This window comes from Rhinoraja longicauda, chromosome 11 (assembly GCF_053455715.1).
Source record: "Rhinoraja longicauda isolate Sanriku21f chromosome 11, sRhiLon1.1, whole genome shotgun sequence".
NCBI lineage: Eukaryota > Metazoa > Chordata > Chondrichthyes > Rajiformes > Arhynchobatidae > Rhinoraja > Rhinoraja longicauda.
The window spans coordinates 42,371,650-42,394,987 of record NC_135963.1 but is presented as its reverse complement, the minus strand read 5'-3'; the positions used below and the strand labels follow the sequence as shown (position 1 = coordinate 42,394,987).

Sequence of the window (23,338 nt, the reverse complement as noted above, 5' to 3'; positions counted from 1 at the left end):
TGTACATATAACAATTAGACTCTGTTGACTCTTGACATTCTGATAAAGCTGCACCTGCCTAATGCATCAACTGCCTCCTGTAGTGCGGTGATAGAACTGTAGGCAGTACTCCACTTGTGACTAAATCAATGATTTATATTGCCAGAATCATGACCTCAGTACGGTCATGTTCTCTGCCTCAGCTAATGAAGGCAAGTATCCTGTATGCCTTCCTCACCACCTTATCCACCGATGCTGCTGCCTGTAGGGATCCTTGGATTTGCACTCCAAGGTCCCTTGTTTCTCCAGTATCCACACACCATTCACTGTGCATATCCAAGCCTTATTAGTCTTCCCAAACTATATCAATTCACATTTTTCAAGATTAAATTCCATCTGTCATTTCTCCGCCACACTTATCAATTGAACAATATTGTTCTGTAGCCAAAGACTACTACCTCCTCACCATCAACAATACACCAATCTTCAAGTAGTATAAGAAAATAACTGCAGATGCTGGTACAAATCGAAGGTATTTATTCACAAAGTGCTGGAGTAACTCAGCAGGTCGGGCAGCATCTCGGGAGAGAAGGAATGGGTGACGTTTCGGGTCGAGACCCTTCTTCATCAACAACGCAACAAGTGACACAGCTGGCGTCCTGGTGCCATCGCAACAACCTGGAGCTCTTCGGAGCTCCCCCTTCCCTCCCCTCCCCCCACTCACCATCAACAACACCACAGTTACATCTGTGGAGTCATTTAAGTTCCTTGGACCTTAAATGGGGGGCCACCATCGACTCCACAGTCAAAAAGGCCCAACAGAGGATGTACTTCCTGCAGCAACTGAAGAAACACAATCTGCCACAGGCAATGATGGTCCAATTCTATACTGCTATCATTGAGTCCATCCTCACCTTCTCCATCATGGTCTGGTTTGGGTCAGCCACTAAGCATGACATCCGGAGGCTGCAACGGATCGTTCGCACAGATGAGAATGTTGTTGGCTGCAACCTTCCCCCCATTGACAAACTGTACACTGCAAGGGCCAGGAAGCAAGCGGGCAAGATCATCTCTGACCCCTCTCACCCTGGCCACAAAATCTTTGAAGCACTTCCCTCTGGAAGGCGACTCCGGACTGTCAAAGCAGCCACAGCCAGACATAAAAACAGCTTTTATTCCCCACGAGTGATAGTTCCACTCAATAACCAAAGTCTGTAGTCTCTTTTTTGCTCTAGTTTGTTTTCCCCCACATGTTTAGACCGTAATGTTGTATCCTTATTGTTTTGATGTAGTTAAGCTTTATTCTTAATTGTTAACTGTATGTTTGTGTTGTTATTTGTGAGCGGAGCACCAAGGCACATTCCTTGTATATGCACATACTTGGTCAATAAACTTATTCATTCATTCATTCATTAATACACATCCCGATTGTTAATGCATTAGTATTGGTGTCAATATTGACGCCGGGTCGACAATGACTGCACTGGACACTCGCAGTCAGGAGAACTCACATGATATGGTTTGTTTATAGTGACAAATAACTCCATGTTCACTTGGGTGCTCCATCCCCCGTTGCCATGGTGCATGTGAGAAGCCTCTGGCGATCTTGGGCTTGTCCCGGTAGCTCTGTCAGGACAAGCCTAAACTGTTTAGTTTAGAGATACAGCACGGGAACGGGCCCTTCGGCCCACTCAGCCCTTCAAGCGATCCTTATAAACTCACACTATCCTACACACACTTGGGACAATTTACAATTTTTTGCAAAGCCAATTAACCTACAAACCTGTACGTCTTTGGAGTGTGAGAGGAAACCAGAGCTCCCGGAGAAAATACACACTGTCACGGGGAGAACGTACAAACTCCATTCAGAAAGCATCTGTTGTCAGGATTGAGCAGGCTCTCTGGCACTGGAAGGCTGCAACCCTACTGCTGTGCCACCGTGCTGCCCTTCAAAGCAGGAGGCACAGTAATCTCAGGCTTACCCCTGCCGTTCACTCTTGATATGGTTCATCCTCGAGAGGATGTACTGGCACTCAGGCTTGTCCTGGTAGCTCAGCTTTGGGCTGGAAGAAGAAGGTGTGGCGATCTCAGGCCTATCCCTGCAGTTCTTCCTTGCCTCAAGAGGAGGTGTTGCCAGTCTCAAGCTTGTCATGGTAGCTCAGTCTTGGGGCTTGAGGAAGAGGCGTTGGCAGTCTCAGGCTTAGTCTGACTGCTTTGTCTTTGACTGCGTGTGGACACAGTCCCTCGTTGTCCGTGGGCAAGTGAGACACACTGGCGGTCTTCGGTCCCTCAGTCTTGAGCTCAGTGAAGAAGCTGGCTCTCTTCTGCATTCAATTGAAAGTGAGCATCAATAATGTTCTAAAATTAAGGTAAATAAATGATGATAGATGTGACAATGTGATCATATATATCTTTCACAAATGTATTTAATGAAATACGTTTTGTATTGACGTTGGACCTAGCTGTGGGAACAAAAATCCAGGTGCTATAGTAACATTTAAAATATATGTGGACAGGTACATGTATATGAGAGATTTAGAGGAATATATGGGCCAAATGTGGGCAGACAGGACTAATGTAGATGGGGCATCTTGGTCAGCATGGGCAAGCTGGGCCAGTTTCCATGCTCTATGACTAAGTCTCAGGCTCCAACTCACAGCCAACCAACTCAAAGATTTTCATTTGAATTTGCCATGCTTATGTTTGAAGGGGGTTAACAAGAGGCCTTCAATAAATTTGCAGTTGGACCTTTTGAGTAGGTTAGAGCGGAAAAAGATGTAAATTCTGTACCAGGTGACCAACATGAGTTTTTGAGGGCAGAGAAAAATCACAAAAAAACTGAGCAAATGGATGAGGCTAAGAAGGAGTGAGCAACAGCCAGAAGTCACACAGTGACAAGTGCCAAGGATAATCTCTGCTTCAAACTGAAGATGCCCTGGGGAAGCTTTCAAAAGCCTCGTCAATATTTAACATCCTGTGATTAGCGTGAATGCTGAGGGGAATGATGAGGTTGGGATTTATAAAAATAAGTTGCTCTAAGAATCCTCCAAATCTAACATGTCCCCTAGGGCAGGGCTACATAAAATAAAAACAAAGGAAGCCAGTTGTGCTTTACTCGTGGTGGTTGTATGAAGCAGAGAGTGAGGTGAAGTGAAATGCATTGTCTCTAAGAACCAACAAGGAAAATGGCTCTCTCAGTTTTGGACTTTCTAACACCCCATATATTCTCATCGTTAGCCATGGGTGAAGTGTGAGAAGACTTGAGGGGTGCTAATGTTGTGCCTTTATTTTAGATAGGCTGTAAACAAAAAAGCTGAGAACTATATACCAGTAAACAACAGACAATAGACACTATTCGGCCCTTTGAGCCGGCACTGCCATTCACTGTGATCATGGCTGATCATCCACAATCAGTACCCTGTTCCTGCCTTCTCCCCATATCCCTTGACTCTGCTATCTTTAAGAGCTCTATCTAACTCATGAAAGTATCCAGAGAATCGGCCTCCACTGCCTTCTGAGGCAGAGAATTCCACAGATTCACAACTCTGGTGAAAACGTTTTTCCTCATCTCCGTTATAAATGGCCTCCCCTTTATTCTTAAAGTGTGGTCCCTGGTTCTGCACTCCCCCAACATCGGGAACATGTTTCCTGCCTCTAGCGTGTCCAATCCTTTAATAATCTTATATGTTTCAATAAGATACCCTCTCATCCTTCTAGATTCCAGTGTATACCAGCCCAGTCGCTCCATTCTTTCAACATATGACAGATCAGCCAACCCGGGAATTAACCTCGTGAATGTACGCTGCACACTCTCAATAGCAAGAATATCCTGATGTACAAGGACACCCAGATCTCGTTGTACTTCCCTTTTTCCTAACTTGACACCATTCAGATAATAATCTGCCTTCCTGTTCTTGCCACCAAAGTGGATAACCTCACATTTATCCACATTAAACTGCATCTGCCATGCATCTGCCCACTCACCCAACCTGTCCAAGTCACCCTGCATCCTCATAGCATCCTCTTCACAGTTCACACTGCTACCCAGCTTTGTGTCATCTGCAAATTTGCTGATGTTACTTTTAATCCCTTCATCTAAATCATTAATGTATATTGTAAATAGCTGCGGTCCCAGCACCGAGCCTTGCTGTATCCCACTAGTCACTGCCTGCCATTCTGAAAGGGACCCGTTAATCCTTACTCTTTACTCTTACTCTATCCATGTCAGTACCCTACCCCCTAAACCATGTGTTCTAATTTTGCTCACTAATCTCCTTTGTGTGACCTCATCAAAGTCCAGGTACACTACATCCACTGGCTCTCCCTTGTCCATTTTCCTAGTTACATCCTCAAAAAAATCCAGAAGATTAGTCAAGCATGATTTCCCCTTCGTAAATCCATGCTGACTCGGAACGATCCTGTTACTGCTATCCAAATGTGTGCTTTTTCATCTTTTATAATTGACTCCAGCATTTTCCCCACCACGGATGTCAGGCGATTTGGTCTATAATTCCCTGTTTTCTCTCTCCCTCTTTTCTTAAAAAGTGGGATAACATTAGCTACCCTCCAATCCACAGGAACTGATCCTGAATCTATAGAACATTGGAAAATGATCACCAACACTACAATTTCTAAAGCCACCTCCTTAAGTACCCTGGGATGCAGACCATCAGGCCCTGGGGATTTATCAGCCTTCAGTCCTATCAGTCTACCCAACACCATTTCCTGCCTAACGTGAATTTCCTTCAGTTCCGCCGCTACCCTAAGTCCTTTGTCCACTAGTACATCTGGGAGACTATTTGTGGCTTCCTTAGTGAAGACAGATCCAAAGTACCTGTTCAACTCGTCTTCCATTTCCTTGTTCCCCACAATAAATTCACCTGTTTCTGTCTTCAAGGGACCCACATTTGTCTTAAATATTTTTTTCCTCTTCACATACCTAAAGAAGCTTTTACTATCCTCCTTTATATTCTTGGCCCGCTTATCTTCGTACCTCATCTTTTCTCCCCGTATTGCCTTTTTCGTTATCTTCTGTTGCTCTTTAAAAGTTTCCCAATCTGGCTTCCCGCTCATCTTTGCTATGTTATACTTCTCTTTTATTTTTATACTGTCCTTGACTTCCCTTGTCAGCCACGGTCGCCTCTTACTTCCCTTAGAATCTTTCTTCCTCTTTGGTATGAACTGATCCTGCACCTTCTGTATTATTCCCAGGAATACCTGCCATTGTTGTTCCACTGTCATCCCTGCTAGGGTCCCTTTCCAGTCAACTATGGCCAGCTCCTTGCCAGGGCCGTTTTTACAGCATTATGGCCCCCCGGGCAAAGCAGTGTACTGGGGCCCCTACCGTTACTCTCCCCCACCCCCCTTTCCCTACCAGCCCCCCCCTGTCGTGCCGGCGAATAGCACTTACCGAAAAGCACTTAGCGATGGACTTAGGGTGCTACATTGTTGCGAAAAGCACTTACAGATCGCTGTGAGAAACACTTAGGGACCGAAAATGTTGCGAAAAAAGCACTTATTGAACCTACATTTTTAAAGTATTTATTTATTGCAAGTCACTTAACATACACAGATCAGCATGGGGCCCCTATGCTCGTGGGCCCCCGGGCAAGTGCCCATCAGGCCCATGCGTTAAGATGGCCCTGCTCCTTGCTCATGCCTCCATCGTCCTCTTTGCTCAATTGTAATACTGACACTTCCGATTTTCCCTTCTTCCTCTCAAATTGTAGATTAAAAACATCATATTATGGTCACTACTTCCTAATGGCTCCTTTACCTTGAGTCCCCTTATCAAATCCGGTTCATTATACAACACTAAATCCAGAAAAGTCTTCCCCCTGGTAAGCTCCAGTACAAGCTGCTCTAAGAATCCATCTCGGAGACACTCCACAAACTCCCTTTCTTGGGGTCCAGTATCAACCTGATTTTCCCAGTCTACCTGCATGTTGAAATCTCCTATAACCACCATAGCATTACATTTGCGACATGCCAATTTTAACTCTTGATTCCATTTGCACCCTATATCCAGGCTACAGAACATCGATGTAGGAAAGTTACTGGAGAGGTTTCTGGGGGATAAGATATGCATGTATTTGGGAAGACTGGGGATGATTTGGGATAGTCAGCATGGTTTTATACATGGGTGATCATGTCTTACAAATTTGTTTGCTTTTTTGAAGAAGTAACCAGGAAGGTTGATGTTAGCAGGTCATTAGATGTAGTCTATACGGACTTCAATAAGGACGGATAAAGCTGCATGGTAGGCTGCTCTGGATGGTTAGATTGCATGAGATCCAGGAAGAGAAATGAGAGATATAGACGGTTATATGGAGAGATAAAGAACAATGAATGAAAGATATGCAAAATGTGACGAAGATAAAGGAAACAGGTCATTGTAAGCTGTTTGTCGGGTGAAAATGACAAGCTAGTGTGACTTGGGTGGGGGAGGGATAGAGGGAGAGGGAAATCAATATTCATACCACTGGGCTGTAAGCTGCCCAGGCGAAATATGAGATGCTGTTTCTCCAATTTGCATTTAGCCTCACTCTGACAGTGGAGGAGACCTAGGACAGAAAGGTCTGTGTAGGAATGGGAAGGAGAATTATAGTGTCCAGCAACCGGGAGATCAGGTTGGTTCATGCGGGCTGAGCGAAGGTGTTCTGAGGAGAATTAGTCGGTTGGAGAATTGGCATCATGGTAGTGGTGCATCTTTTGGGGAGGACAGACCTTGCCATGGTCTTTCACATGCCCTCCACATATAGAGTGTCAATAGCTTTAGTGAGATGGACAAAGATGAGCTCCCCAGTCTCACCTTGTCACTAAAATGTTCTGTCCCAGGCAATACTCTGGTAAATCTCTGCACCATTTCTAGTGCAAACATATCATTTCTCTAGTGTGACAATCTGAACTATACTCCAGCTGTTACCTAACCAATGCTTGACAAAGCTGTACCTTAACCTCCCTTGACATGCGGGATTCCTTGGCCTTGTCACATCCTGTGGCTGTTGATGAGTTTGTGAAGAGATCTGCTCCTTCAGATTCCCGATACCATCCTGAATGCTCCTTCCCGATGTTGGGAGATGATAGACCAGAGATTCCAAGGAGCAAACGGGGATGTTGTATTTCTTCAAGGACACTTTCAGCAAACCCTTGAATCTATGCCTCTTCTCACTTGGTGATCTTGTTCTATGACAGAACTTGGAACAGTGTGCCAGATTTAGGAGGCAGGCTTGCGGGTGGCACGCACTGTTCAACGTAACCAACTTAATAAAGAAGGGTCTCGACCCGAAACGTCACCCATTCCTTCTCTCACGAGATGCTGCCTGACCTGCTGAGTTACTCCAGCATTTTGTGAATAAATCGATTTGTACCAGCATCTGCAGTTATTTTCTTAATATATCTGGGCCTTGGAGGAGGATGCTGACCTGCTCATCTCTTCATAGATACAATACAATACAATACAATATATCTTTATTGTCATTGTGCAGAGGTACAACGAGATTGGGAATGCGCCTCCCATACGATGCAATAAATTAATTAGCTAATCAGTATTAATTTAAACAACCCAATGAAACAAATTAGAAACAGTTTTAAAACAGAATAAAGTGCAAGTAGATCTGTGCCGGTTCACTGTGCGATGTGACCATCCGGCTCAGCAGGACCGGTTCATGGCAGCTATGGCCCTGGGGATGAAGCTGTTCCCGAGTCTGGAGGTGCGGGCGTAGAAGGCCTTGTAGCGTCTGCCCAATGGTAGAAGTTCGAACAGACTATTGCAGGGGTGTGAGGAGGTTCTAGGAGCTGAATTAGGCCATTCAGGCCATCAAGTCTAATCCGTCATTCAATCATGGGTGATCTGTCTTTCCCTCTCAACCCCAATCTCCTGCCTTTGCCCCATAACTCCTGACACCCGCTCGTCAAGAATCTAGCAATCTCCCCCTTAAAAATATCCATTGACTTGGCCTTCACAGCCATCTGTGACAATGAATTATTTGGGAAGGTTTGGAGAATTTTGCAGTACAGGTAGTCATTACTGCTGCCCAGTATTCTTTAGATTTTGTGTCAAGTCTGAGGTCTTCACCTTCAAAACTCTTTCCCTCAATTGATCGAAGGCAGCCTGCTTGCGAGACCACACTGAGTGATGGTTCATGGAGTTGGCCCACGTTTTCCAATCTTGCCATAAATGCTGTACGATGCAGCGGTGACAGGTTGGCAAACCTGCATCTCTGAGCTCAACTGCCTCCTTGGTGAAGAGTTGTTTCCTGAATCAGTATGGATTGCATCCATGCAGAAGCAGACTGGACACAGTCAGGATCATACTGGACAAGAACAGCCCTTTCGGCTCACCATGTTTATGCTGACAATTAGCTACTTATTTAATTGAATCTATTGATGTGCACTTTGTCTTTGGCCTGCTAAGCCTTTGTGATTCAAGTGCTCGTCCTGAAGCTTCCTCAATGTTGTGAGAGTCTCTGTCTCCACCACCTTCTCAGGCACTGTTCCAGACTTTAGCCACCTCTGGGTGAAAAGGTTTTTTCCCTCCAAACCATTTAATCCTCTCCCTGCACCAATGCCCTCTGTTCTTAGTGGCCTCTGTCATGTTTTGTCTTGTGTTTCTTACTATTTACCCTATCTATGCCTCTTGTAATTTTGTATACCTCTCCAGACTCCTCTGCTGTGAGGAAACAAGCACAGCGTATCTAAGCTGAGTTACTCCAGCATTTTGTGACTATCTTTGGTGCATACCAGCTTCTGCTGTTCCTTCCTACACAATCTGAACTGCACTCCAGCTGTGGTCTTACTAATGTACTATAAAGTTGTTTCCAGACCTCCCTGCACTTACATTCTATGTCCCGGCTAATGAAGGCAAGTGTCCTGTATGCCTTCTTCACTATGCTATCTATCTGTGCTGCCACCTTAAGGCATCTTTTGACTTGTACACTAAGATCCCTTTGTTCCTCAATATTACCCAGGGATGTGCTTCAACTCACGCTTACCATCTCCACTGTGCAACAACTCCAAGAAAATGCAGGGAGGTGCACCAGCATGTTCCGTCGGAACATTGCTCCAACTTGACCTTGCCAATGCCTATTGGCTCCATCAGTATGAAGAAGGGTCTCGACCCAAAACATCACCCATTCCTTCACTCCAGAGATGCTGCCTGTCCCGCTGAGTTACTCCAGCATTTTGTGTGTATCCTATGGCTCCATCGTTTGAATTCAGCACCCCACAGATATTGGTCTCCATCCTACACCTTCTCCATGATGGCATGCAGACTGATCTCCAACGGAACCATACTCAGAGGAGACTTGTCGAACAAGACCGAGTCCTTGCCCCTGACATTTTTAATAATTTATTTTTGCTGCGTTGTTGCATCTCACATCCAGTGGGAGTAGAGCTACTCTTGTGGGAATTATTCAACCTTTGGAAGATACCCTCCAGAGACAAGGTTAGCCAAACCTCTGCAGCTAAACTGCAACATTAGGATGGCTTCTGCATTTTGGCATACTCAGATCCTGAGTTCCAGGCCGTTTTTGAGGTCATTGTTTTCACTACACCTCACATGCAGTTAGCTGCTTGCGACTGACTTGAAGGTATATTCATGTTGAGATTGCCTGATTGGAGAGTAATTTATGTCCCTCATGGAATGTGTTTAGTTTAGGGTCAGGGTTAGGGTTAGGGTGAGGGTAGTTCAGTGATACAGCGCGGAATTAGGCCCTTCGGCCCACCGAGTCCACACCGACCAGCGATCCCCGCACATTAACACTATCCTACTACTAGGGACTATTTACATATACACCAAGCCAATTAACCTACATACCTGTACGACTTTGGACTTTATTCTTCAAAATGTCATCGTCAGAGCTTAATTAACCAAGTGGCTTCACTCAAGTTTGGCCTTTTAATAAAACATTTCTTGTCACGTGGAAGATATCAATGAACATCGAGCTTAGAATGGTACAGCACAGGGACAGGCCTTAACGACTTCCACACTTCCCCAGGGCTAACATCCCAGGCACCCACCACTCTCTGTGTAATATAAATTGGCCAGTGAATCGTTAGATTTTCCCTCTCTCACGTTAAAGATACGTGCTCTTGCATTTGATATTTCCAGCCTTTCTATGCCTCTTATAAGGTTATGAGTTCTGTCATTTTGCTCCCTCAGCCTCCAGTCCTCCAGAGAAAGGGAAAGATTAAAAGGCGGCACAGTGGTGCCATGGTAGATTTGTTACACGCCAGATACCCGGGATCGATCCTGACTAAGGGTGCTGTCTGTACGGAGTTTGTACGTTCTCCCTTTGACCACGTGTGTTTTCTCCGGGTGTCCCTGTTTCCTCCCGCACTCCAAAGATTTACAGGTTTGGAGGTTAATTGGCTTCTGTAAATTGTAAATTGTCCTTAGTGTGTAGGATAATGCCAGTGTACAGGGGGGATGCACGGACTCGGTGGGCCAAAGGGCCTGTTTCCACGTTGTATCTCTAAAGTTTAAAGTAAGCCAAGCTTGCCAGCTTTTCCTGATAACTAATTTTCTTCAATACAGGCATCAAACAAAATGCTGGAGGAACTCAGCAGGTTAAGCAGCATCTGCATATAGAAATAGACAGACTGCGATCCTCCTCCCAGAATTCAGCCTGTTGTTGTGGATGGAGCCTTCATTCATATCTCCTCTGCTTCCTGCAGTTAGCTCTTGCTCCCCCTCTCTCCAGGTGGAACAAGGATAGAGTTCTCCTGGTCCTCAACAATGTTCAGATCCAAGCAACATCCCAGTAGACGTTTTCTGCACCTTTTCCAAAGCCTGCACATATTTTCTGTAGTAGGGTGACCAGAACTGCACGCAATACTTTAAATGTGGCTTAACCAAAGTTTTATACAGCTACAACATGGCATCCTTATTAATGCCCAATTGATGAAGGCATGCACCTTCTTTGCCATTCAGCAACAAACAATCTGCAGGAAGAACTCAGGGACCAGGCAACACTTGTGGAGGGAAATGGACAAGTTGCCTCCCAGTCCTCGTGTATTGTCTTTCCACTGACTGGATAGCACGCAACAAAAGCTTTTCACTGTACGTCAATACACGTGACAATAAACTAAACTGATTAAACTAAACTGAACAGTACATAATAGTAAGATTAAATGAGAACTTACCAGTTCGAAGTTTGATCTGTATTTTATGAGGAGTTACGATGAGGGACTACGTGAAGACCCCGTCCAGCACGCATGCGCGACATTCTTCAAAGCAGCGGTGTGGATTCACAGAAAAAACACAACGATTGAAATAAATATAGTAAAGAAAAAATAAGAACTTGATTACCAGTTGATCTGTATAAAAGAGGGTGGGAGCGGAGGGCACGTAGTCCCTCATCGTAACTCCTCATAAAATACAGATCAAACTTCGAACTGGTAAGTTCTCATTTAATCTTACTATTTTATTTCGGAGTCACGTGAGTGACTACGTGAAGACTTCAAAGCTCTGTGATTCCGAACCGTGTACCAGCTCATGCTTCACTCACTGTCTGAAGACCTTAGAGGGAGGAAGTATGTTATCGCAATAAAGAGCCTGTTTGTGAACAAAAAAGGTTTATTAATGACAACAAAAAACAGAGAGCTCCCCAGGGCTCAAATTAAATATTATCTGCAGACTCTAAAATTCTGTCTGCAAATGTAGCAGGTTGCGCCAGCGGTTTATTATAAAACCTTTGGAAAGTTCTTTCCGAGGACCATCCTGCTCTGGCCAGAATATGGTCCATAGGCACGTCCATTCGACTCGCCGCCGACGTAGATGCAGCCCTGGTGGAGTGAGATTTGAAAACATTGGTATTGACTCCCGCGGACTTAAGCACCTGCTTGAGCCACCTTGAAATGGTTTGGCTCGTCACCTGACCATGAGGCTTCTTGTGGCTTATCCATAAGGCTTTTTCTCTCCCTCTTAAGTTGAGTGTTGTGTCTATGTAATTGGCGAGATGGGTCTTGGCACACAGCCGTGGGTCAGATAAATATGCGCAGAACTCCATAACTGGAGGCGTGGTACCTGGTCTAGTTTGTTTGACCAGTCCCTGAATGTGGAATGTGAAACAGTCCAATGACTCTGTCATGCTGTCCAGCCTCAGAAGGTGGAGGGATTGTACCCTTTGAGCTGACACTAGTGCCATGAGCATGACTGATTTCAGTGTGAGTTGTTCCAGCGTGAGTGCCCTGGGTGGTGGCCATCCCCTAAGGTGCGTCAGCACAATGCTGACATCCCAGATCTGAGTGTACCTTGGTCTGGGGGGGTTAGTGTTAAAAATGCCCCTCATGATTTTGATTACTAGTGGATGGGACCCCAAAGCCAGTTGTCCTGCTGCTGGAACCAAATAAGCTGACAACGCACTCCTGGCTGTATTTATGGCGCTGTAGCTGAGTCCTTCCCGATGTAATCCAACCAGGAACTCTACAACACTGGTGGGTGTTGCTGTAGTGTAGGTAGTTCCTGTTTTGGAGCAATACCGTTCCCATTTTCTTATGTTGGTCAGGTATTGTCGCCTGGTGGACTCCCGGTGGGATGCGGTCATCATGTTGATGGCGTCCTCAGACAGTCCCAGGCCCAGTATAGGTCTTTTTAGAATCTGCAAGCCAGGAGATTGACTCTGTCATGGCACGGGTGACTAATGCCTGACACTGGGTGGATTAATAATTCCGGACTGCTGGGGAATTCCAACGGTGTTTCGACAGCCATGTCGAGGGCCACTGGGAACCATGGCTGTGTAGGCCAGTCGGGTGTTATCAAGATTCCTGAAGCGGAATCCAATTGAATCTTGCGTAACACCCGACTGATGAGGCAGAAGGGAGGAAAAGCATAAAAGAACATTTTCCCCCAATACAGCGTGAATGCATCAACTGCTGCTGCCTCAGGGTCTGGTTCCCAAGCGACATACGTTGGTACCTGGTGATTCAGCCTGGATGCAAATAGATCGATATCTGGTGTGCCATATTGTTTTGTAATTTCGGCAAATACTTTGGGATTTAACATCCATTCGATGTTATCGTTAAATTTGCGTGACCTGGTGTCTGCCACTGTATTTTGCTTACCTGGTAGGTAAGTTGCTGATAACCAAGTATGCCTTTCGACACACCATTGCCAGATTATGTTGACCAATTTGTCACACGATATTGACTTTATACCACCCATGTGGTTGATATAAGCCACCACCGTGGTATTATCTAATTGCAACCGGACATGTGCATGATGCATATTAGATGAATATGCTTTTAAACCATAAAACGCACCCAACATTTCTAAATAGTTGATACCCCGTGTCTGTAGGCAAGATGATTCAGAATTAGTCCATCTGCCCCCTGTGCTGGATTGCATGTTAGTTGCTCCCCAGCCCAAAGCACTGGCATCCGTTTGAATGGTTAATACTGGGTTAGTGATAATTATGGGACTGGAACTGAGGCTAATGTTCCTTGTCCACCATTGTAACTCTGTAATGGATTCAGCAGTTAAATACATAGCTCGGTCAAAGTGACCTGAGTTTTGCTTTAGTGCGTGCACTTTTGCTCTTTGTAAATTTTGGTAGTGCAAAGGCCCAAATTGTACAGCTGGAAAGGCTGCTACCATTTTACCAATAACTCTAGCTACCTGCCGTATGGTTGGCTGACGTTTATGCATTAGTTCGTGGCATGATAGTGCCAATTGTGATGCTTTCCCCTTTGGCAGAGTTACAACCATGCGAACAGTATCAATCGTAAATCCAAGATAGTCCATGGTAGTGGACGGTGTAAAATTGGATTTATCTGGATGTATGACAAACCCCAAAGTTTCAAACAAACGTTTGGTGGCTGCTACTGCCAAAATAGCTGTCTCCAAGGTTTTCCCTACTATTAAAATGTCGTCTAAGTACGCCATGACTATATGCTTTTGTTTTCTCAATAACGCCAAGGCGGGTTTTAAGATTTTAGTGAACAACCTTGGAGCGGAGGTTAGTCCATTTGGTAAGACTTTAAATTGCCATAGCTGTTTCATCCAGATAAATTTTAAGTATTTACGGTGCTCCTTGTGTATGGGTACTGAGTAGTAGGCATCTTTTAGATCAATGCCTGCTAGAAAGTAACCTGTAGAAATCAAAAGTCTGGCGGTTTCAAAAGTTTCCATCTTGAAATGTGTATACTTAACTGAGTCGTTTAACGTAGTTAAGTCAATGATGATGCGACATCCACCATCTTTTTTAGTTTTGGTGAAAATATTAGACACAAATTCCAAAGGTTCATGATTTGTTCTTTCAATGACACCTTTTGCTAGTAGCCTCACAAGTTCAGCTTGACCCTCTTGTTTGTCTTTGACTGAGAGGGTAAATACCCTTTGGGGTATGTGCTGAACTGGCAGAATGTTTTCATGAACAAAGTCAATTTTATAGCCATGAATGCAGGTTAGTATGTATTTGTCATTAGTAATGGTTTCCCATGCATCCAAAAACAAGTGCAATCTCCCGCCTGATAGTATAGAGCCCCTACTGCTCATATGCCGAGAGGTACCAGACCCACCTACCTCCATGGTTATTGGTATTAATTTTTCTTCCGCCTCTTCGCTAAACGATGAGGTGTCTGCTGGGCTGTAGAGGGCTGCTGTTGACGTTGATGTTGTTGTTGTTGGGGGTGGCGCATTTTCCATGGGGTCCGCTCTGGGCCCTGGCCTAAAAAAGGCTTACGGGGAATGATTGCGGACCCCGAGCTTTCACCAGTCCCATATGGTGGTCTATGACTGGTGGACGCCGTGAGGTACTGCCGCCTGGGTTTGTTAGGTCTGCTCGGTCCCAAACCTGCCCTCACGAGACCAAAGGTCTTGGATTCTTCCTCTAGGTCTTTCACCTTTTTTGGAAGATCCTTTCCAAAAAGCAGAATTGGAGGTTCTGAACCCGGTGTTTTGCAGAGTCCCGCAAACTTAGGGTTGAGGGCAGGCTTGATGATTTCCTTCCGTAAGATATTTATCTGGTATTGGGTGGTGCACAGCAGAGCTAATGTATCTTGCTGATTTGTGGAAATGTCCACACCATCAATGGACCGAGCATATGATGTTATCCCTGCAGTCAGGAGTTTAAGGATCTTCTGGAGCTTCAACTCCAGGTTCCTGATGTTCTGCCCCAAATGTCCCCAAATTTGGCTGTTTACAGCTGGTACATTTAATGATGTACAATTTTCTGGGGCTGTGTATAGCTCAAGAGCCTCATTGACCACCCGTTCTTGTAGGGGTTTTGAGGACAGGTGGTCAATGCTGGCTGCAAGTTTCGGCTCTAAAGGCCGACCCCCTCGTGGAATGACCACGTAGCGGTTGACCACACCCAGCAGCTCTTCCTGATCCTGTACACTCTGCGTACTCCGGACATCTTCAGCCAACAACCCCTCTTCTTGACCAGCCCAGACCTGGTCGCCAATGCTGCCTTCAAAAGAAGGTGAGGCAATGGCCAGTGCCGTAAAGGGCACTGCGGGAGTACCTGGGCTCCCTTGGCGAGTCTGCTGCTGCTCTCTCAGCAGATCTCGCTGGAGCATTTGCTCCATAAGCCGTTCCATTCGGCTTAGGCGGCTGCCAGTGCCGCTCTGTAGCGGTGTGACATCTTCATCCGAAACGTCGGACACTACCGCCCGGTTCTGGCTGCAGGTACCTCCAGCTCGCTGCTCAGGCTGCACTAGCGGTGCTGGGCTCGGCTCGGTAGTTGCTGCCGCCTCTTGCCCCCCCTCCAAAGAACGTTCCTGAACGGAAAACGAACGGGGGCGAGCTGCAATTTTCTTTCCTCTGGTCTTGCTCATCTTGGGGTCGCCAATGCTGTCCTAAAGCAGACCACAGAGAAATACTCACGGCCACAGTAGAACTTACCTGTCGGCCCGACTTTTTAAATTGTAGCGGGAGCACCTTGGACTCCCGTTCGTCGCGGGTGCACTGCATGAACGCTAATGTCGCGCATGCGTGCTGGACGGGGTCTTCACGTAGTCACTCACGTGACTCCGAAATAAAATCTGCCCATCTTGATGCATTCAAACTTCTCCAAGCTGTGTTTATGGGGTGGAGGGATGGGGTTTATGGGAGCTCATCTGGAACTATTGTGTCCCCAGGGAAATGAGCAAGGGCTCCTTAATAGATTCCAGTTGCTCACTGTCCCAAACTGTATGAGATAATTAGATCAAGTCACCTAAGTATGCAGGCCCATCTATTCAATCCTAGATGGCAATAGTTCTATATATCAACAACTTTATTTATTCAGTTTATTTAGTTTATTTATTGTCATATGTACTGAGGTACAGTACTTTTTATTGCACGCTAGCCAGTCGGCGGAAAGACAATAAATGATTATAATCAAGCCATGTACAGATACAGGATAAAGGGAATAACATTTAGTGTAACTTGGACCTCTTAGTATTATTCCAATTTACAACTCATTTCAGGAGGCTATTCTGTTAATTTCCAGCCTTCATCTCACACTCGGGTACCAGTCCTTCTGTTTATAAAGTGACCAAACCCATTGATTGTGTTCCAAGTCATTGGCACCTTGGTTGTATTCTTCGCCAATGTGGTCAGGAGGCTGTGGGTTCAAGTCCTACTCTGAAGATCTGAGCACAGATACCTAGGCTGTCACTGTAGTGCTGTGTAGACTTGTCCTCTCAGGTGCATGTAAAATATCGTTTTGCACTGTTTTGAAGAGGAGCAGCAGAAGTTCTCATCCTCCGATTCTAGTCAATGTAGTAGATTGCATCAGTCTTGAGTGAGCAGCAGAGCAATTGTGAGCATAAGAATTCAGAATTCAGATTGTGAGCAAAAGAATTCAGAATTCAGATTGTGAGCATAAGAATTCAGAGTTCAGTTTAACAGCATAATGTCAGCAAACCCCAATGATTATGTTGCAATTACAACCCCTTATTTTTGGTCCAACATCTGCCCATTGAATAATTGTTTTATGTGGAAACATCTATCTTCTCTGCACTCTTTCTAGCTTAATGATATCTTTCCTATATCAGAGTGAACAAATTGAACACAAACTATTGAACCATAAAAAGCACCATTGAACAAACTCCAAATTCTTGTACAACTGTAACATTGTGTCCCAACTTCTATACTCAATATCCTGACTGATGAAGGCCAAATTACCAAAAGCCTTCTTTACCACCCTATCTACCTATGACCACTTTCAGGGAACTATGTACCTATTCTTCTAGATCCCTCTGCTCTACAACATTCTTAAGACCCCAGCCATTTACTGTGAAAGTCCTGCCACACCTTGACTTCCCAAAATGCAATACCATGCACTTACTGTAAGTGCATAACACACCATTAGACATTCCTCAGCCCACTTGCCCAGCTGATCAAGATCCTGCTGGAATATTTAATGACCATCTTCACGCTCTATGATACCACCTACTTCTGGATCATCTGCAAATGTATTAAATTATGCCTTGCACATTCATATCCAAGTCATTGATGCAAACCATAGCAGTATTAGGCTCAACATCAATCCCTGAGGCACATCACTGGTCACGGGCCTCCAGTCCGAAAAGCAACCTCCCATCACCTCCCACTGTTTCCTTCTAAAAACAGAGTCTGGTCGGATTGACTACCAAGTTTCCAAAGTTGTACTTGCAAAGGCATGTCCAGTGGAGCTGCTGCCTCACAGCACTAGAGACCTGGGTTTGATCCTGACCTCGGGCCCTGTCTGCATGAAGTTTACTTGCTCTTCCTGTGACCACTCCAGGTGCTCTAGTTTCTTCCTTTATCCAGAGATGTGCAGGTTTGTAAGCTAATTAGCCTCTGTAAATTGCTCCTAATGTGTAGGGCATAGATGCGAAACTCTGATTGGGTAATCATTGAACAGCGTTGACTTGATGGGCCGAAGGTCCTGTTTAAATGCTGTATCTTTCAGTTCAATTCAATTCACTAAAGCATCGTATTATCTCTCGGGTGTTTGGGGGGTGTCAGCTGCTCATGAAGATGTGCTATAAATGTGTTTCATTTAAAATTAAAATTATCTGAACCCCTTTGAAATTTATCCTGAACCATGTATTATTGTGGTCAATATTTGAATGATTTTTCTTTAAAAAGAGTTGTAAAATAACATGAATAAACCAGCTGAAATAGTTGGCCCTGGGAGAAGTATCATCTCAGTGGGTGTTGTTTGTATGAGAATGGATTAAGGAGGAATAAGTTTAGTCTTTCTGTATAATGTTACTATTTAAATCTTTCAGATGTTTACGGAAGCATAGTTATATTAGGTTGTGGTGTGGCGAGAGGGATGTTGGTGTTCTTCCACTGATGCTTCTTATTCTGCAGTCACACTTCCACTCTTTGCTTTCTCCTTGCAGGCTCCTGGCCACGGCAGCAACGCACTTCAACCTGCGGACTCTGAGAGCAGTCCGTGTGTTGCGACCTCTCAAGCTGGTGTCCGGGATTCCCAGTGAGTCTGCTTTTCTCAGGAATGTCGAATAGTTGCAGCGCAGGAGGGCATTTGGCCCATCGTGTCTGTGCCTGCTCTTTAAAGAAATGGCCTCAATGTCAATCCTTGTGAAATGCCTTCCTCCTGGCCAAAAAAATCACCATTGGCTTCCTTAGCTGGTCTACTGAATATAAGAGCAGGTACATTCGGATGTAACTTTATGAAGCCTCGGTTAGGCCACAGCTGGAATACTGTGTACAGATCTGGTTTCCACACTAGGGGGAGGATGAAGGATGCAATTGCACTGGAGAGGGTACAGAGGAGATTAACTAGGTATTGCCCAGGTTGCAGTGTTTCACGTGATGGGAGACTGGATAGGATAGGGTTTGTTTGACTTAAAATGGGGAAGGCTCAGGATATAGACAGCAGGAAATGTTTTCCCAAAGCTGGAGAAAATGGGAGAGCATAGATTTATAGTAAGGTTGGGAGGGGATCTGAGATGATGGTCGGAATCTGGAACGCTCGGCCTGTGAAGCTGGTGGGGCAGAGACTCTCATGCTGAGTAAGAAGTATCTAGACTAGCACTTAAATCACTGGCAGAGAAGGGAATGGACCAAGTCCTGATAAGAAAAAATAGAACAGCATATTTGAATGTCAGTATCAATAGGTAGAAGGGCCTGTTTCTGAGTGCTATAGTTCCATAACAAAAGGAATGTATCTGTCAGGATTTGACCAGTGTAGCCAAGCTAATGTGCTGTAGGTAGACCACCTGAAGGATAAGTTAATCAGGGCAGTTAGAAGAAAGGGAAATAAACAAGTGGGAGGGAGCTGAGGGAGTGGATCCGGGAGGTTGGCAGACCATACTGGCCGAAGGCTGCTCTTCATCTGCTCTTCCCTGCTCTGTAGGTTTACAGATTGTGTTGAAGTCCATCATGAAGGCAATGGTCCCTCTGCTCCAGATTGGCCTGCTCCTCTTCTTCGCCATCCTCATGTTCGCCATCATTGGTCTGGAGTTCTATTATGGTAAACTGCACCATACCTGCTACACCAATAACGCAGGTAAGTGTCCTCAGGGAAATCCACATTCTAGAGTGCTGTCGACCAGTTCACAGATGAGATAATATTGGGCCAGTCCCAATTTAGTTTAGTTTAGAGATACAGTGCAGAAACAGGCCCTTCGGCCCACCGAGCCCACGCCAACCAGCAATACACATACACTAGCACTATCCTGCACACTAGGGACAATTTACAATCTTTACTGAAGCCAATTAACCTACAAAACTGTTTGTCTTTGGAATGTGGAAGGAAATCGGAGCCCCCGGGAAAAACCGTCGGGGTCACCGGGCGAATGTACAAACTCCGTACAGATAGCACCCAAAGTCAGGATGGAACCCGGGCCTCTGGCGCTGAAAGGCAGCAACACTTCTGCTGCATCACTGTGCCGCCCCCATAGTTGCAATTTCCAACTTCCAGTCATGGCCACACTTGAAAAGGCCTTATATTTTCTGTAAAGTAGTGTGCCGTGGTAGAAGGCCCTGAAGAAGCATACCTTCATTTGAGTACTGCCTAATGTTTTTCTGATTGATTCCCACAGTGGTGGAAGAGCTGGAGTTGCAGTTTCCCTGTGGCACTCAGGAGCCTGCCCACCTCTGCCCCAATGGCACCATGTGTTCATACTGGATCGGACCCAACGATGGCATCACCCAGTTCGATAACATCCTGTTTGCACTGCTAACTGTCTTCCAGTGCATCACCATGGAGGGATGGACTACCATCCTCTACAATGTAAGTCAATGACGTGGATGAACTTGGAACGTTGTCCTTGCATATGTTCGCTAGCTTGCTATGACATGGGAGAAGGTAATTCGGCCTATCAGGCCTTTTGCACTTGCTCACACCAAATGGTGATTTATGTCAGCCAATTAACCTATGAATACATCTTCTCTTCATCGGTGAGACCAAGCGCAGGCTCGGCGATCGTTTCGTTGAACACCTCCGCTCAGTCCGTCTTAACCTACTTGATCTCCTCCTCATCTTCAACTCCCCCTCCCATTCCCAATCTGATCTTTCTGTCCTGTCCATTGTCAGAGTGAGGCCCAGCGTAAATTGCCCAGTACGACTTGGCAACAACACTTCCTCCTCAATGACCATCAACGCACGGGCACCTGAAGGTTGTGTGCTCAGTCCCCTGCTCTGCTTTCTCTATACCCACAATTGTGTAGCCAGACACAGCTCTAATGCCATTTTTAAATTTGCCGTCAATACCATCATCAATGGGCAAAGAATGAGTAACGATGAGTCAGAGTACAGGAGGGAGATCAATAATCTGACTAAATGGGGTCAGAACAACAATCTTGCTCTTAACTGCAGCAAGACCAAAGAGTTTATTGTTGACTTCAAGAAGGGAAAGCCAAAGATCCATGAACCTGACCTCAATGGCAATGGAGAGAGTCAACAGCTTCAAGTTCCTGGGCACACATATCTCAAAATATCTGTCCTGGGCCTAGCACATTGAGACAAACACAAAGAAACCTCATGAAAGCTGCCGCTTCCACAGAAGCATGTCACTGAATACTCTATCAAAATTCTACAATTGTATGGGAGCGTTTACTAACTGGTTGCATCGCGGCCTGGGTTGCTGACTCGAACACCCAAGAACTAAGGAGGGTGCAGAAAGTGGGAGACATTGTGTGGTCCATCATGGGTAAGGATTGCCCAGCATCTAAGAGATCTACGGGACGTCCTGCCTTCAGAACACAGCTATTATCATCAAATTCCCACCCAACCCTGGCCATCTTGCTACCATCATCAGGAAGAAGGTATGGGAGCCTAAGAACCATTACTTCCAGGTTCAAGAACAGCTTCCTCCCTTTAAACATCTGGCTCTTGAACCACTCCGCAGAATCCTACCTCAGCACAGATCTACTATGGATCTTAGATAGGTGGCACCATGTACTTGTGTCCACCATTATGGTCTGGTTTACCTAATATTACTGATAACTTATCGTGTTATTAATTATTGTGCATTCATTTGTTGTGCTGCTGCGCTAACGTGCCTGTAAAGCAAGTAAGAATTGCCTGTTTCTGATCCTGGTGCATATGGCAATAAAACTCTGTGGACTCTATAGTAAGGTACTTGACTGGTTCTCGCACGACAAACTGGTCCAAAGAGTTAGAGCCCATGGAATTAAGAGAAGCTGACAAATTAGATCCAAAATTGGCTTGGTAACAGCAGATTTTTTAGAATTTAGAGAAAGGTTTTTTTGGCCTACCGAGTCGACGTCCACCAGCGATTACCCCACACACTAACACTATCCTACACAGCAGGGACAATGTACAATTTACAAAGCCAATTAACCCTCAAACCTGCACATCTTTGGAATGTGGGAGAAAACCGGAGCACCTGGAGAAAACCCACGTGGTCATAGGAAGACGTACAAACTCCATCCAGACAGCACCCGTAGTCAGGATTGAGCTTGGGTCTCCAGCACTGTGAGGCAGAAACTCTACTGCTGCACCACTGTGCTGCCCCAAAGTGGGTGTTAGTAGAGGATTGATATGTTCCCAATGTTGGGGGAGTCCAGAACAAGGGGCCACAGTTTAAGAATAAGGGGTAGGCCATTTAGAACGGAGATGAAGAAGAACTTTTTCAGTCAGAGAGTGGTGAAGGTGTGGAATTCTCTGCCTCAGAAGGCAGTGGAGGCCAGTTCGTTGAATGCTTTCAAGAGAGAGCTGGATAGAGCTCTTAAGGATAGCGGAGTGAGGGGGTATGGGGAGAAGGCAGGAACGGGGTACTGATTGAGAGTGATCAGCCATGATCGCATTGAATGGCGGTGCTGGCTCGAAGGGCTGAATGGCCTACTCCTGCACCTATTGTCTATTGTCTATTGATATGGTGATTGGGTATCTATGATCAGCGGTGTATCACAAGGGCCGGTGTTGGAACCTACGATGTTTGTGATATACATTAATGAGTTAGATACGAATATAATAAGTGTGATCGGCATGTTTGCAATTGACAAACAAGTTTGCGATGTTGTAGATAGTGAGGAGGTTATCTTATGTTACGGAATAATAATGATCAGCTGGAATATCGGGTAGTGCAATGGTAGATGGAATTTAATCCTGACAAGTGTAAAGTGATGCATTTCAGAAGATCAAATAGGGTAGATTTTTAGATTTAGAGATACAGAGCGGAAACAGGCCCTTCGGCCCACCGGGTCCGTGCCGCCCAGCGATCCCCGCACATTAACACTATCCTACACACACTAGGGACAATTTTTACATTTACCCAGTCAATTAACCTACATACCTGTACATCTTTGGAGTGTGGGAGGAAACCGAAGATCTCGGAGAAAACCCTCGCAGGTCACGGGGAGAACGTAGAAACTCTGTACAGACGGCGCCCGTAGTCAGGATCGAACCTGAGTCTCCGGTGCTGCATTCACTGTAAGGCAGCAACTCTACCGCTGCGCCACCGTGCCGCCCTAGGACTATACAACAGTGGTAAGGCCCAAGGGAGTATTGATGAAGAGAAAGATCCTGGGGTACAAGATCCCTGAAAGGTGCAGAACAGGCAGATAAGGTGGTGAAGAAGGCATGTGGCCTTCACCAGACAGGGTATAAAGTATAAGAGTAGAAAGTTATTTGCAGCATAATAAGACAATGGAGTATTTTGTGCAGTTCTGATTGCCACGCTATAGAAAGGATATGATTCCACTGTAGACAGTGCAGAGGAGAGTCATCGGGATGTTGCTTGGATTAGAATATTTCACTTATTAGAAGGATTAGTTTTCCCTGAGAAATGTACAGAATTTACATGGAGTATTATAAGATAGATAGTTGCAATTAGTTTCCCATGTGGGTTGGAAAATTCATGTGGGCATGAATAATAATAATAATAATAATAATAATAATAAACATTTATTTTATATAGCGCCTTATCGGGTGCTCAAAGCGCTTTACAA

At 45.3% G+C, this 23,338-nt stretch overlaps 1 protein-coding gene across 5 annotated transcripts in view; it reads left to right on the top strand.

Annotated features, from left to right (window-relative positions):
* The window catches only part of LOC144597837 (putative voltage-dependent R-type calcium channel subunit alpha-1E), a 411,899-nt gene that overhangs the window by 214,530 nt on the left and 174,031 nt on the right, over positions 1-23,338 (top strand). For all 5 annotated transcript variants that reach the window (XM_078407483.1, XM_078407485.1, XM_078407488.1 and 2 more), the window contains 3 exons: positions 18,301-18,392; positions 19,278-19,430; positions 19,966-20,156. In XM_078407483.1, the coding sequence (XP_078263609.1) occupies positions 18,301-18,392; positions 19,278-19,430; positions 19,966-20,156 (436 nt within the window). The remainder of the gene's footprint in view (positions 1-18,300; positions 18,393-19,277; positions 19,431-19,965; positions 20,157-23,338) is intronic.